General features: G+C 57.8%; 1 protein-coding gene across 3 annotated transcripts in view; it reads left to right on the plus strand.

Annotated features, from left to right (window-relative positions):
• The window catches only part of SPEG (SPEG complex locus), a 63,749-nt gene that overhangs the window by 6,832 nt on the left and 41,163 nt on the right, over positions 1 to 15,754 (plus strand). The window contains exons 1-8 of one of the 3 annotated variants that reach the window (XM_025405151.1): positions 147 to 179; positions 1,178 to 1,220; positions 2,094 to 2,107; positions 2,701 to 2,790; positions 2,873 to 3,032; positions 6,024 to 7,321; positions 9,219 to 9,362; positions 9,709 to 9,891. In XM_025405151.1, the coding sequence (XP_025260936.1) occupies positions 9,272 to 9,362; positions 9,709 to 9,891 (274 nt within the window). In that variant the 5' untranslated portion in view covers positions 147 to 179; positions 1,178 to 1,220; positions 2,094 to 2,107; ... (2 more) ...; positions 6,024 to 7,321; positions 9,219 to 9,271. Of the gene's footprint in view, positions 1 to 146; positions 180 to 1,177; positions 1,221 to 2,093; positions 2,108 to 2,700; positions 2,791 to 2,872; positions 3,210 to 6,023; positions 7,322 to 9,218; positions 9,363 to 9,708; positions 9,892 to 15,754 lie in introns of those variants that run through there. The other 2 variants (XM_025405148.1, XM_025405149.1) reach the window with 2 other exon arrangements.

Here is a 15,754-nt window from a genome sequence, read left to right on the forward strand (position 1 = left end):
CCCGGCTCCCGAGGCCCCGGGCTCCTTCCGCCACCCGCGCCGGCTCCCGCCCGCTCCCCAGCTCGCCCCCGGCCCCGCCTCCGACTCCGCCCCGCCCCCGCCCGTCCCCTCCTCGCCCGGCCGCCGGCCCGGCCCCCTCCCCCGCCATGAAGAAGCTGTGGGTGAAGAAGCGTTTCCAGGTGAGGGCTCCGGGGGCGGGAGGCGCCGGGAGGGGGCAGGGAGGCCTGGGCGCCCCGGAGGGAGGGCGGGTCACCGCAGCTGGGCCCGATGGAGGGGGCGCTGGAGCCGCGCCTGCCCCACCCGAGCCCCGCTGAAGGCGGCGGGCCGGGCGCGATCTAGGGGCTCCCGGGTTTGCGTCCTGGGCGCGCAGGCCCCTCCCCGCGCTGAAGGGCAGATCCCCCAGCTCCTCGATCGCCCGCAATCCCCGCGACCACCGGGGAAGACCCCCGCTGCAGCGTTCGGCGTGGGGCGCCCACTTGCTTCTTTGCCACCCCTTCTTCTCTCTCCTCTGTCCAACCTCAACCCCGGGCCCCGGCCCCCCGCCCGGCTTGCCCCAGCCCCCCACTCTGGAGCCTTCCATCTTCGGAGCTCCTGAATGCAACGCACACGGATCCGCGCTGAGCTCAACACATTCCCCAAGCCCTGCCCTGTCCTCCGCGCACCTGGGCCTCCTGCATTCGTGAGGCTCTGGCCCTCTGCCCCCAACATCCCTCCCCCACACCTACCCAGGTATCTGTCCTCCCCCAGCAGGAATCTGCGCCCTCGTTCCTTCATCTCCCAGTCACTCAAGCACCCTGCCCCCCGCATCTCCATCTTCTCCTTCTCCTCACTGAGCCTGACTACCTCGTCTTCTATCCTCTTTCTCTGGGGCTGTTGCCCTGGTCCCAGGCTGTGAGCCTCTGCCCAGTGGGACGTTCCAGCTTCCACCTGCAGCCTGCCGTTCTCTCCTTCCTCCCCCGCTCCTCGCAAGAGCCCAGCTGGGTACCCTGGAAGAAGGCAGGGGAGCCATTCCCTACCGGGGAAGCTGGTCACTCTGGGTCTCTGCCCACCTCCCCTCTCACACACACACTGGCCAGGGAATGAGTTTCTGCTTGATGTTGCAGTACTGGATGGGAGGCACAGGGACCTTAAGAACAAGCCTCCCCCTCAACTACTCATTCTGGCTTTTCTCTTTCAGAAAACCGGCCATTCCCGCCGGGCCTTTGGCCGACTCACCCATGGTGCGTGGACTGTGGGCGTCCTTGCTCTAGCCCATGCCTACTCCTCCTCTTGGTCCCTGTCCCTCTGTGAGGCATCAAGGCCCTTGAAGACAGCCCATGAGATGTGGGACCCTCCCACACACCCCACACTTATCTACCACCCACCCGACCAGGCCCCCTGTGCCCTACAGCTGAGAGACGACCCGGCAGCAGGGAGGGCGGCTCGCTAGCACACTGGGTGCCGTGTTCTCCATGTGAGGCCTAGTGGGAAGGAGTTCATTGCCATGCTTTGGCAACCAGTACGTGGCTCCTGCTTGTCATGGCAGCCAGAGGGAAACTGAGGCATAGAACCTGATAGAATCTGGGAAAGTTGAAAATACTCCCGGGAACCTTTGCTCCTAACCTAACCACTGGGCATTTTTGAGGACAATTCAACAGTAGAAGAGAGGGACCTTGAGGAAGGTGCCTGTCACATCATGATGCAGACAGATAAGGGGTTGGTTTGCAAGGAAGGGTCAAAGCACAATGCAAATATTGTAATAGAGGGTGGGCCTGACTCCTAATGGGAGGCCCAGGTCTGCGGCTGGACTGAACACAAGCAGGTGTGTGTGTGTGTGTGTGTGTGGCCAGTGGCGGCACCAGTAAGTGCCAAGGATACCAGAACCACTGGGGCAGCTGAAATAACCAGCCCAAGTATGGGGGTCCCCAGTGCTGGGCACATCCCAGGTATCTCCCTCCTCACCCATTGCCACAGGGCACCTCTGGGGACTGGGTACCTCATGCCCCTTCTGTCCTGACTGCCCTCCATGCCCTGCCCCACAAACGCTCTGATAACAGTCTGTCCCTGTCTCTCTCCTGCTGCTCCTATGGAAGCGAAGTTTTCCGCTCCTGCAGAAAGCAAAGTTACGGTAGGAAACTGGCTCCTGCTCTAGCCCCCCGCGTTCCCCCCTTTCCAACCCGGCCCCGGCCTCTCCTCACCCTGCCTCAGCTGCACTCGATGCCTTCCAGCTGGTTTGGGGTAGAGGACAGGCTGGCCCTGCGGTTGGTCGAGTGCCCTGGCGGTACGACTCTGAGGTGACTCCTCTTTGTTCCTGGGGTGCTTGAACCCAGACTTTAGAACCTTGGAACCTAGGACCTGATGATTTTGGGGGTGCACAGGAGCTTAAGCTTTCACTGACAATGGGAGGAGGGAGAAGGGAGGAGGCCCTGATAATCCATTAAGATATTGGCAGACGGGGAGGGGGTGGCAGTTTGGAGGGCCCTACGGAGGTAAACGTGAGTAACCAGGGGCCCAGAGATGGAGCCACGGCACTGTCATGGGAGGGGTTATCCTGAGCAGCCCAGGCTGGGCAGGAGATGTGGGGAGCAAAAGAGAGGAGGTGCTGGCAGCCCTGCCAGTGATAAGATGGAGCCTGCTGTTGGCAGGGAGGCAGAAGGCAACAGGGAAGAGTTGGAGGCAGAGGGAGGAGGGCCCTGCCCACACAGACCCCTTCTTCTCCAGACTCAGAGACGGCTGAGGATGACATCAGCGATGTGCAGGGGACCCAGCGCCTGGAGCTTCGGGATGACGGGGCCTTCAGCACCCCCACGGGTGAGCTCCTGGGGTGTACAAAGAGCAGGCAGGCGGGTTTCCCACAAGGGGTGCCTCAGTCTCATGGTGCTCCTTTCTCTAGGGGGCTCTGACACCCTGGTGGGCACCTCCCTGGACACACCCCCGACCTCCGTGACAGGCACCTCGGAAGAGCAAGTGAGCTGGTGGGGCAGCGGGCAGACGGTCCTGGAGCAGGAAGCGGGCAGTGGGGGTGGCACCCGCCGCCTCCCGGGCAGCCCAAGGCAAGCACAGGCAACCGGGGCCGGGCCACGGCACCTGGGGGTGGAGCCGCTGGTGCGGGCATCTCGAGCTAATCTGGTGGGCGCAAGCTGGGGGTCAGAGGATAGCCTTTCCGTGGCCAGTGACCTGTACGGCAGCGCATTCAGCCTGTACAGAGGACGGGCGCTCTCTATCCACGTGTAAGTAACGGCCTTACCTGGGCCCGAACTGCCCCATCTCACCATGCTGTCCTGCGCTGCCCTCACTGCTCCGTTAGCCTCCACCCATCACCCTGCCCCATCCATCTCTCTGTGCACTTCTTCACCCTCTGCTGCCACTCCATCTTCCCACACTGCTCCCTCCTCCTCCTGAGCCATCACCGCCCACATCCCCCTGCTCCCACCTGTCCTGGCTCACCATGCCATCTCCATGGTCTCCTGGACCCTTCTGTCCCTTCCTTGTCTCCTCCAAGATCTCCAGTTTCTCAGGGGTCCTCTTCTGCCTCACCCATTCAGGCTCCAGTTGTCCCCAGGATCCCTCCCCCCACCCAGGGGCCCCCTCCGTGCCTGCTGTCTCAGCAGCTGCTGCCTTTTCATCTCTCTGCACATTCCTGTTCCCATGTGGGCCTTTTTCTGGGAGGAACAGAACCTTTCCACACGGCAGCTCCCGGGAGAGCAGGAGAGAGCAGGGGAACAAGCCAGCAAGCAGGAGAGAGAAGAGAGTGAGGTGGCCAGGGGCAGATGGGGCAAGGGGCCTGTGAAAGCAGGAGGCCGTGGGCTGGGGGCGGCAGGGGGCTGCGAAAGGGAGGGGCTGGAAATGGGGCCAGGCTGGAGGGAGAGGGTGGGAGTGATGGTGACAGGGGGCTTGCAATTATTTCTCTCATGGGAAACCCCTAAGTCCCTGAGGGTGGGATTCAAGGTTGTCCTGGGAGGGAGTGTGAGGAGCGGAGGTGTTGGAGTGAGGCACTGGAGCCATTTTTGGAGATCTGGGGCTTGCAGATACATGAGGGAGCGCTATAGTGGAAGAGGGGAGTGGCTGATGATAGAGGTACTGGGGGCATTTGGGGAGCTGAGAGGGGCCTGGTTTGTGATGGGTATGGGTGTGGGGGCAGGCACCCTCATGCAGGAGAAAGAAGGGGCCTGGTGGGGGAGGCTGCTTTGAGGGTGATAGAGTGGCTAGTGGTGGGCAGGGGAGAGGGCCAGGGCTGGGCCATGGCCAGGGGGAGGCTCCCTTGGCTTATCTTCTTGGCCTTACCCGGTACTCCTGTGCCCTGGGCTTGCCTTTCCCTCTTGCCTTTCTTTACCAGGCCCCAGCCAGAGCCTGGAGTTGCTATGGCAACTTCGGAGGAACCCATTTCCTTAGTGATGTCTATGGTACAGAGACTGGCCTGGAGCTCAGAGCTGCCAGCAACAGGCCTCCTCTGCTGTCCTCAATTTCTCCCCAGGCCTCACCCAGTTCCCAGAGGCCCTTCCCTGGGGACTCTGCGGCCCTTCCCCCAGAGAAGACACTTCCTCCCTGCAGGTGGCTGGCTGGGGTTTCTGTCTCTCAGGGCACTCTGCATTGCCACCGCCCCCTTTAGCCCCAGTCAGAGGCGGGTCTGTCATGTGGGTGGCTGACCCAGGTAGGCTAAAATATCCTTAACTCGGGACCCCTAGAACTGCTTGTGACTGGCACCCTACTACTTGTCCTCCCTTCTGTGACCCTGGAAACCCAGACACTTTGGAGGGAATAAGGGCTCAGGATTCTGACTGCCTGGGTTTCAATCCTAGCACCAATCATTTCCCAGCTGTGTCACGTTGGTAAGGCACTTAACCTTTTTTATGCCTCAGTTTCTTCATCTGTAAATGGGGGTGATCACAGTCCTTACCTCACAGGGCTGTTGTGAGTATTAAATGACTCAATGCATTTTAAGCACTTGGTACAAGCCTGGCACTCAGGAAATATTCAATGAGCCATTTTACAGATTTTTATTAAGCTCTCTCTGATGTGTCAGGTATGATAATACATCTAATTCCTTTTTTTTTTTCTAATCTTCATAATTTTTATGTGTGATGTGCCCCCTCACCCGCCCCAGCCCCGGCAAGGGTCCAGATGGGGAAAACTGAGACCCAGCTCTCTTGGGCACCAAAGCTCTGTTAAGTGAAAGAGATACTCTGGGGTAACCGGCTCCTTCCCTCCTCCTTTTCGCCCACACTCCCTATTCAGGCCCACTTAGTAGCTATTTCCGAGCTGAGTTATTTCAGAGCATACCCCTGTGGGGGGCCTTCTATGCTTCTCAGGGGGGATTTCCAAGGACTCAAGATAGCTTTCCCAGGGGAAGCGCAAGTCAAAGGCCTATCCTGGGGGCAGACTGAGCAAGGGGAGTAGGAGCCTGGGCATTCCGTCGCCACCTGCTGTGTCCCATCAGTGCTGGTGGTGGCGGCAGGTATGGGCTCAGGTCTACACAGCAGCCAGGGAATCCTAGGGATGGGGCACTGCTCCCCAAAGGCTTGTGCCTGGTCCAGGAGGCTGTTGCTTGGCTTCCAGGGACCACTAGGAAGGGGTGTGCCCTGCTGATGATGGGCAGGGGTGTAGGGGCCAGCTGGGGGCTGGAATGAGTGGGCGGCTGCATTCCTGAGAGCGCCCCTCCTCACCCCACCTTCTTGTCTTCCCTCCCCACTTCATCCTTTGGGTCCTAAGTCTCATTCTTTTCTCTCCCTCATGCTCAGTTCTGTTTCCGCTGTTTCTCGGCTTCCAGGGCTGGGGGGAGGAGGCTGGCCCGAGTCCTAGGGCTGAGTCTGTACCAAGACCCAGCCATTAGCCCAATCTTGTGGTTCCAGAGCCGCCGGCCTCTCCCCAGCACCTGCTCTGGCTGTGCGCTCCTCGTGGGGGTGGGGGGTGGGGGGCAGGAGGATCTGGCCCATGTCACCCCCAAGCCTGCCCAGCATGCCCACCACCCAATTCCTGTTACAAGCTAAGGGTCTAGGAGAGGAGGCCCTCTGAATCCTCTACCCCTCTCCATCTTGGTTCTGCAGCAGCGTCCCTCAGAGCGGGTTGCGCAGGGAGGAGCCCGACCTTCAGCCTCAGCTGGCCAGCGAAGCCCCACGCCGCCCTGCTCAGCCGCCTCCCTCCAAATCCGCTCTGCTCCCCCCACCGTCCCCTCGGGTCGGGAAGCGGTCCCCGCCGGGACCCCAGGCCCAGCCCACGGCCACCCCCACGTCGCCCCACCGCCGCACTCAGGAGCCTGTGCTGCCCGAGGACACCACCACCGAAGAGAAGCGAGGGAAGAAGTCCAAGTCTTCCGGGCCGTCCCTGGCGGGCACTGCGGAATCCCGACCCCAGACGCCACTGAGCGAGGCCTCGGGTCGCCTGTCGGCGTTGGGCCGCTCGCCTAGGCTGGTGCGCGCCGGCTCCCGCATCCTGGACAAGCTGCAGTTCTTCGAGGAGCGACGGCGCAGCCTGGAGCGCAGCGACTCGCCACCGGCGCCCCTGCGGCCCTGGGTGCCCCTGCGCAAGGCCCGCTCTCTGGAGCAGCCCAAGTCGGAGCGCGGAGCGCCGTGGGGCACCCCCGGGGCCTCGCAGGAAGAACTGCGGGCGCCGGGCAGCGTGGCCGAGCGGCGCCGCCTGTTCCAGCAGAAAGCGGCCTCGCTGGACGAGCGCACGCGGCAGCGCAGCCCGGCCTCCGACCTCGAGCTGCGTTTCGCCCAGGAGCTGGGCCGCATCCGCCGCTCCACGTCGCGGGAGGAGCTGGTGCGCTCGCACGAGTCCCTACGCGCCACGCTGCAGCGCGCCCCATCCCCTCGAGAGCCCGGCGAGCCCCCGCTGTTCTCTCGACCCTCCACCCCCAAGACATCGCGGGCCGTGAGCCCCGCCGCCGCCCAGCCGCCCCCTCCGAGCAGCGCGGGAAAGCCGGGGGACGAGCCTGGGAGGCCCAGGAGCCGCGGGCCGGCAGGCAGGACAGAGCCGGGGGAAGGCCCGCAGCAGGAGGTTAGGCGTCGGGACCAATTCCCGCTGACCCGGAGCAGAGCCATCCAGGAGTGCAGGAGCCCTGTGCCGCCCCCCGCCGCCGATCCTCCCGAGGCCAGGACGAAAGCACCCCCCGGTCGGAAGCGGGAGCCCCCCGCGCAGGCCGTGCGCTTCCTGCCCTGGGCCACGCCGGGCCTGGAGGGCGCTGCTGTACCCCAGACCTTGGAGAAGAACAGGGCGGGGCCCGAGGCAGAGAAGAGGCTGCGCAGAGGGCCGGAGGAGGACGGTCCCTGGGGGCCCTGGGACCGTCGAGGGGCCCGCAGCCAGGGCAAAGGTCGCCGGGCCCGGCCTACCTCCCCTGAGCTCGGTAAGGCCTCAGGGAGGGCTGACAAGGTGCCTGGACCAGGTCGGTGGGGGGCGTTTGTGGAGAGCAAGACGGCTCAGCAGGAGCGGGGGTGGGGGGGAGCAGGGGGGGTGGCGTGGGGGGGTTTGGTCGGGGGGTTCGCCTGGGGCTGCTAGTCTGCTGCAAGGGTGGGTTTGCCAGAGAAGGCGCAGACACAGGCTCCACTTTGAGTGAAGGATTGTAAAAGTCCTTGTGCTCGGACTGCCACTGGTGAGGCGGAGCGTGAGTGTTGTGATGGAGGCTGGGTGAGGCTGTGAGCTAAGATTGGTGCCCAGATGCCCGCCATAGCTCCCCTGGGTCCAGTGGCCCGCTAGGCTGTTGGATCGATAACCACTACTGGGGGGGATGCACTGGTGGGAGCCTAAGGCTCCCCTTCATGCCCCCAATCCCTCTGTTGGGGAGAGATGGTAGATGGTCTGAAATAATTTGCAAATTCCTGTTACAGACACGCTTTATGCCACAAAACTCTACTCTGCCTCTCCCACTCGGGCACCATCCCCTGATCCATGTGTGGCCATTCAGCCTCCCCTTCTAGCCTCCTCACCCAGGCTTACACCCTGCATGGCTGAGCTGACTGTGGTCCCCACACAGTGACTGCCTGTGTGTTGTCTCCCAACCTTCCCATGGGTGGTGACCAACATCACCAACAGGAGAATGACTCTGCACCCCACCCCTCATCCTGCACATCAACTGGAGGCCCACTCCTGGAGAGAGGCGGCAGAAGGTGTCCTTGACCCACTTCCACTGCTCCTCCAGAATAGATGCCTCTACCTGCTGCTCCTGGGAGACCCTGCCAGGATCTCTTTCATTGCACTTACTAGTCTGTATTTTTCTTCATCAAAATTATTTTGCATTTAAGTATTACCACCTCAGAATCTTTAGAGATAATTAGGCCCCTGTCCATCATCCTCCTGGCCACCATTATTGCAAACACACAGCCATGTGCCAGCACTGTGTTAACTAGGCCCTTACAGATGTTATTTCACTTCAGCCTATATGTCAGTTTCAGAGAGTCTTATCCGCTCCATCTTACAGATAACAAAACTGAGGCTCAGAGAGGCAATCTAATTTGCCTAAGGTTTTGTAGCCGGAAAACAGCAGAATTGGGATTTTCACTGCTTTTTTGGCTACATACATCATCCTTTATCTAGCTTATGGAATGTCAGAGTTGGAGAATGCCCAGAGAGACCCATGACAGTGGAGTTTGTCATCTCTCTGTGTGTATGAGCTTCCTGTAAGCAGGGACCACATGGTCCTTCCTCTCGTGTTCTTGGTACCCGTACAGTACTCAGTATGCCGGTAGTACAGGGTCACTATTTGGTGAATGGATGAAATCAAATCTGATCTTCGTAGGCCTCTCAGACCGCCTACCATTCACTCTTGTGAATCTGATGGCTTCACACATTTGACAATTCACCTCGTGTTGCCCTGTGCCACCACTGTTATTACTTAAGTCTTGGGTTGCTGTTAGTTTGTGCTGTCTGTTTGAAAGCTTGTGCCCCTCCAAGTGCCTTGCATAGGGCGTGGTACGCCATACACGATGGCTGATGTATTAAAGACATATGCAGTGCCGTCCTGTCTTCCTCCAGAAGCCAGCGCTCTAACTGTGGATGAAGTTGAGGAACAGTCAGACTACCATGGAGACAAGGCTGCCCTGACCTGTTTGAGAATGCTCCTTCTGACTTCCTTTGTTCCCTACGGGCATTCAGGAGGCAGACCCTGTTCTCCCCCAGTCCCTGCTTTCTAGAGGCCTCTCTGTCTGGGTTTGACTTTCTAGGATGCAGGCCACCAGGACTCCCTCTCCTGCTGTCATCCCTGCAGGGATCATGGCCCCTTACCCCGTTACTCCTGTGTCCCACAGAGTCTTCGGATGACTCCTATGTGTCCGCTGGAGAAGAGCCCCTAGAGGCCCCCATGTTTGAGATCCCCCTGCAGAATGTGGTGGTGGCACCAGGGGCAGATGTGCTGCTCAAGTGTATCGTCACTGCCAACCCCCCGCCCCAAGGTGAGCTCCAGTACTGGGCCAAGGTGAGGTCAAGGTTGGGAGGGGGCGCGTGAGAAGGGAAGGGGAGGTTCCCCCCGACTCCTCCATGGGAGGGGTGGGAAGGAGGGGAATTATCCCCTCCATGGGGCTGCCCTGACTTCTGTGTGTGTTGAGGGACATTTCCCAGGACCCCTGAGAGAGGGGAGGGCAACCTGGGCTTCCTGAAATGAGGGTGGACTTTTCTGGATTTCCTGGGGGTGCTGAGAGGAGAGGTTTGGGCTCCTGTGTGGTGTGTGGGGTAGGAGTGAGAGATTCTCGGTGGGCGCCCGTGGGCCGTGGCGAGCCGGGTCCCCGTGCCTCCCCACAGTGTCCTGGCACAAGGATGGGTCAGCGCTGCGCAGCGAGGGCCGCCTCCTCCTCCGGGCTGAGGGTGAGCGGCACACCCTGCTGCTCAGGGAGGCCAGGGCAGCGGACGCCGGGAGCTATATGGCCACGGCCATCAACGAGCTGGGCCAGGCCACCTGTGCCGCCTCACTGACCGTGAGACCCGGTAGGGAGCCCATCAACCCTGGGACTGGGTGGGGGCAAACTGTGACTCTTCCCTGGCCCAGGCCCAATCCCCCTCCCTTCCCACTCTCAGCCTTGAGCTCCGGCTCCCCGCCAGCGTGCACAGTCCGTGCAGTCCCTTCTGGATGTCAGCAGCTCTGGTGAAAGCATTTTAAATGGCCCTGGCCTCAGGGCAGGGGCCAAATCCCCAAGGCACACACAAGGCTGGCCAATTCATGAAGTCAGTGAAATTTGTCTTTAGCGATCCTCTAAATGCCATCCTCCCATGGCATTTCCCTGAACAGGGTCCTGTGGGGAAAGCAAATTGTCCTTGAGTTTCCCAGAAAAAGAATCTCTCTGCTCACAGGGCTTAAGAGCCACCACGAGCCTTCTGAAGTCATTTCCCCTGTAAGACAGTCCCCCCTCCCAGTAAAAAGAGATGCTTTCGAGTGCCACAAGCCACTTCCCCCCTCCTTTTCTTGAACCCAAAGTCGTAAAAAGGGTACAGCGAAGAGCACTTCTCAGGGGCTGGCAGTGCCGAGACTGCCTTGTTTTCTATTTTTGTGAAAGCCCTTACTTGGTGTCAGACTACTTTCTTTGGGATTCAGCCCAGTTTCTTTCTGGTTCAGCTGGATCAGTGTCGGTGTACATGGCCAGTTCAGCTCATTCAGCTTGCTGGGCCTGACAATGCACTGACCCCGGGCCTGGGGTTCGGGGAGGTGAGGATGGTCAGGGGGCGTTACAGGAGGAAAACACACTCAACCCTCAAGGGGGTTCCCACTGGGTGACCAGACCTGGATCAGGGGACCTAGGTTGGGGGACAGTGTGGGGCAGATGAATCTAGTGCGGAGGACATCCGAGCAGTTGCTTAGTGTTCTGGGATGCCTGCGCTGAGAAACTTTGGCGCCCTGAAGGAGGCTGGGATTTAGACCGGCACGGGGAAGGCGGGACATGCCAAGATGGGGAACAGCACACGATGTTCTGTCCCTTTCTTCCACGAAGGGCTGCAGGAGACAAGATGGCAGAGCCTGTGTGCCCGTCCCAGGGCCTCAGCACCTGAGCAGTGAGGGAGTTCTTGATGCGTCTGAACACAGTCTCGTGCTCCAACAGAGCCTTTGGTTGCATAGTCTGGCTTGTGCCACTGCAGGTCTTCATCCTCCTTAGCTGCATATCCCTCCCAGGAGCCCATTTTCCAGGCTTTCTCCTCCTCCTACCCCTCCTACCCCGCTGAATCATGCCCATCCCTCCACCACATGCTTCTGTCCTTCCATCACCTCCGAGATCTGGCTTCTGACTCAGCTCCCAGCTCCCCTGAGGGGGCCCAGGCCTGGCTCCAAGACTCCAGTCAATACCTGGCTTGGGCTGAAATTTGGCGAGGGGTGGGATGCGGGGTGCCCCGATATTGGCTCAGGGCCATTTGGGAGCCTTTTAAGGTTGGAAAGGCAACTTGGGGCGAGGCAGCTGTCAGCCCTTGACTGGGAGTTCTGTATTTGCGGCATAGAACCTCTGGAGCTTCAGTTTCCTCATTTGTAAACCAGAGATAATGACACCATCCTCACGGATGAAAGCGAATGTGTGAACGAGCTTTATGAACTGTAAAACTGTAGACAAATGTTAGTTGTTAGCGTTATTAACGGGTGATGTTGTGTACAAGAGCTCAGGTTTCTACGAGGATCTGGGAAGTGCCTTATCTTTCTCTGTCCCTTTTTTCAGCCCTGTGAAACCCTGTGCCTTGGGGACTCCACCTCTCCCCTTGGAAGGCCATATCCTGCAGACCCTCCGTATTTCCCAGCCCCTGTATCCTCAGCTCATCACAGCATCTCTGCACCTCTGCCCTGGGGAGCCAGAAAGCCTTCATCACATTAGTCTGTTGCATCAGGCATTGCAGCAAGACAGCACCTCCTTAAGTCAGGCTGGCTTGGGGGCCCCAGGGCCTGGGGGGCAGGCTTGTGGGTCCAGACTTGGCTCTGGCTGTGTAGAGCAAGCTGACTTTCTTACCCTACAAGGCACTGTTTAGTCCAGAGTGACTGGATGGGGGCCAGTGGACTTGAGAGCAGCAAAAGTGGGTGGAACCTGGGGATGGCACAGACATCTGGCAAGGGGTGGTCCCAGGCCTGGAGTCTGCAGGGAGTGAGGGGTGGAATCAGGGGAGGGTGTCCAGCAGTTTGCCCGTGGGCCCACTGGGGAGTAGGTAGAGGGAGGCAGTGGGCAGTGTCTTGTGGGAAGAGGCCTGCGTGCAGCCACCGCCCTCTCTTGCTCCTGCCCCTCCCCTTCTTGCTCCTCACCCTCCCCCTGCCCAGTGCTATGGTAACCAGGGCTGGCTGCCCAGTCCCCTATTGGGGTCCACCCCAATAGGGCCTGCTTTTGAGGGTCTACAGATCTCAATTCCTGGTTGGGAGCCATGGGAACCAGGGAATGGATAACTAGAGAATGCGGCCCCACGGACTGTGGTTTAGGGGGCAGGGTCTGTGCGGGCAGGACCTGGTCCTTACCAGCTCCTCAGTTCCCTCCCATCCTTTCCACCCCACTGAATAATTCTGTTGAGACCACAGTCATTCTCCCAAAGCAGATGTGTGGATGGGGGCGGGTGGCTAGGGAGTGTGAAAAGTGTGCTTAACCAAAGCAAAGCATTCCGCACCGCTGCCCACATCCATCACACAAGTATTTATTGAGTGCCAACTAGGTGCCAAGTGCTACATCTCTCTAAACAGTTTCTTCTGTTTGGAGAGTATCATCGACTTTCTCAAGCTCTTTCACATCTCTTCCTGGCGATAACATTGTGCCATACATTTCCCTTGGAGGGACATGTGACAGGTGGTGACATTCCCATTTTACGGATGAGAAGACAAAAATGTGGATAGGAAAGTGAGGTAGAGCTAGTACCAGGCCAGCAGCCTTTATTTAGCACTTGCAATCTGCCTAGGGATGTTATCAGCAACAAGTGATTTAGGGTGATGGAAGTAACTGCCCATGAAGCAAATAAACTTAGTGTGGGGTGCAAATAAAAGTACATGGCCAGGCCGGGTGCGGTGGCTCACACCTGTAATCCCAGCATTTTGGGAGGCTGAGGCGGGTGGATACCTGAGGTCAGGAGTTCGAGACCAGCCTGGCCAACACGGCAAAACCTCATCTCTGCTAAAAATACAAAAATTAGCCAGGTGTGATGGCATACGCCTATAATCCCAGCTACTCTGGGGGCTGAAACAGGAAAGTCACTTGAACCCGGGAGGCGGAGGTTGCAATAAGCCAAGATTGTGCCACTGCACTCCAGCCTGGGTGATAAAGTGAGACTCTGTCTCAAAAAAATAATAAATAAATAAGTAAATAAATAAATAAATAATACATGACCAGTTAGCACTTACTGAGTGCTTCGTATATACCAGGCCCTGTGTTGATTGGATTATTTTGTTTAATCCAGCCTTATGAGGTAGGTTCTATTATTATGCCCACATTACGGATGAGGAAACTGAGACTTGGAAAACTTTAGCAAATTGCTATCTGGACACAGTGGCTGACACCTGTAATCCCAGCAGTTTTGTCTGGAGCAGCATTGATCAATAGACATTTCTGTGGTGATGGAGATGCTCTATATGTGCATGGTCCAGTATGGTAACCCTAGCCACACGTGGTTAGTGAGCACTTGAAATGCAGCTGCGGTGACTGAGGAACTGCATTTTAAATTTAATTTCATTTTAATAACTGCATTTAAATAGTCTCAGGTGGCTAGTGGCTGCCTTCTTGGGATGGTCAGCTGTAGGAGCTTAGGGCCAGCTAGAGGCTGGAGCTATGATTTGAAGCACTGTCTCAGTCTCTCAAGCCTGCATTCCTAACCATGACGCTATCCCACCCCCTTTCCTGTTGCTCTGAAGAAGTTTGAGGTTGAGGTGGAACTGAGCTCATGAGCTCACTGGGAGGGCACTGGTGATGCCCTCTGTGGGTGGGTCAGACTGGGGGCTTTCTCTCCTTCCTCTGTTGACTCCCCATCTCTGGCACAGCTGTGGTCCTTCTGTTTCCTTGCATGCCTGATGTGAGCACACCCAGCTTCCCCACTATGCGCCCTGAGAGGAGGTCCTCTGGGTGCTGGGCAGGAGGAAGCGGGAATATGGGAGGCCCCATGGGCCTGGGCCTCATCCTGCCACCTCCAGTCCTGCCCTCAACTACAGGTCTCCTATATTTGAGCCCAAGATTCTAGCATTTTCCAGCCAAGACCTTGGCTTCTTCATTGTACCTTAGCTTGTCATGGTTTGCTTGGCGGCAAAGTGAGGATCTTCATACCAGTCAGGCTACCTACTCGGTGAGATTCCTGAGGGTCTATGAGGAGGGCGAGTTGACTCAGGACATTTGGGACAGGGGATATAGCTCATCAAAGCACATTCCGGTCCCACTCATAGAATCAACATGACCACAGCAGAAAATAGGTTGTTTATTGGGGGCCATGAAAACAAAAACAAGGAAGAAAACCTTGGCATCCATGTCAGTCCCTGTCTTCTCTTATCCCTGGTCTCTGGCCACCTGTGGCATAGTTACAGATTCTCCCTTGTGATGGCGGTGGCTGCCAATGGGGAGGATGCCACATGGCCCCCATCGTCAGTCCTTGATGGGGGTTTGGACAACACCTGACAAAGCACTGTGGTGTGGTCCCCTTGCCCAGACTCAGCCCTTCCTCCACCCTCCTGTCTGCCAGAAATAGGTCTGCCTGACAGGTGGCTGCCCCGAGGCTGGTACCTAGAATGGAGGCCATCACTCACAGCCTGTCAGAAGTATGGAGAGCTCATTTACTGTTGTTGCAGCCACTTTTTCTCACCTGGAGCAAACTAACATAATCATATGTAAGAAATTAATCATGACCGGGCGCAGTGGCTCACGCCTGTAATCCCAGCACTTTGGGAGGCCAAGCCGGGTGGATCTCGAGGTCAGGAGTACAAGACCAGCCTGACCAACATAGTGAAACCCTATCTCTACAAAAAATACAAAAAATTAGCTGGATGTGGTGGCAGGCGCCTGTAATTCCAGCTACTCGGGAGGCTGAGACAAGAGAATCCCTTGAACCCAGGAGGTGGAGGTCGCAGTGAGCCAAGATCGCGCCATTGCACTCCAGCCTGGGCAACAGTGCAAAACTCTGTCTCAAAAACAAAAACAAAAAAAGAAAAAGAAAAATTAATCACTTCACTTCTGGGGCTAGGTCAGGCTGACCATGTGAAATGATCTGGCAGCTTGTACATTTTGAACTAAGACTGAAACATTCTCAGTCCAAGAGGAAATATTTATGTCAGCACCCTGTGGAAATGCCCACCTCCTGGCCAGCCATGTCCTGCCTTTCCCTGACTTTTCCACAGTGGGGTTACCACAGCAGACGTTTCAAGAACTGCCTGTGGAGGACCTACTGAAACAGCGCATGTGGAGGGCCAGCTGGGAAGGGTTAAGCCACAGGCAAATGCTGGCTATCCTGCAGCCTATCACTCCGTTCCTCAAGAATCATAAGGAGAAAAACTGTTTATGGACTGGGTCCATGGCTCACACCTGTAATCCTAGCACTTTGGGATGCCAAGGCAGGTGGATCACTTGAGGCCAGGAGTTTGAGACAAGTCTGGCCAACATAACAAAACCCTGTCTCTACTAAGAATACAAAAATTAGCCAGGTGTGGTGGTGGGAGCCTGTAATCCCAGCTACTGAGGGAGGCTGAGGCAGGAGAATCGCTTGAACTTCAGAGGTGGAGTTTGCAGTGAGCTGAGATTATGCCAGTGCACTCTAGCCTGGACGACAGAGTGAGACTGTCTCAAAACAAAAAACAGAAACAAAAACAAACCAAAAAAGAATTGTAAGGAGTCCACCTTGCCTGCAGAGTAAAGGCTGCACACCTTCGGGT

Source organism: Theropithecus gelada, chromosome 12 (genome assembly GCF_003255815.1).
Source record: "Theropithecus gelada isolate Dixy chromosome 12, Tgel_1.0, whole genome shotgun sequence".
Taxonomy (NCBI): Eukaryota; Metazoa; Chordata; class Mammalia; order Primates; family Cercopithecidae; genus Theropithecus; species Theropithecus gelada.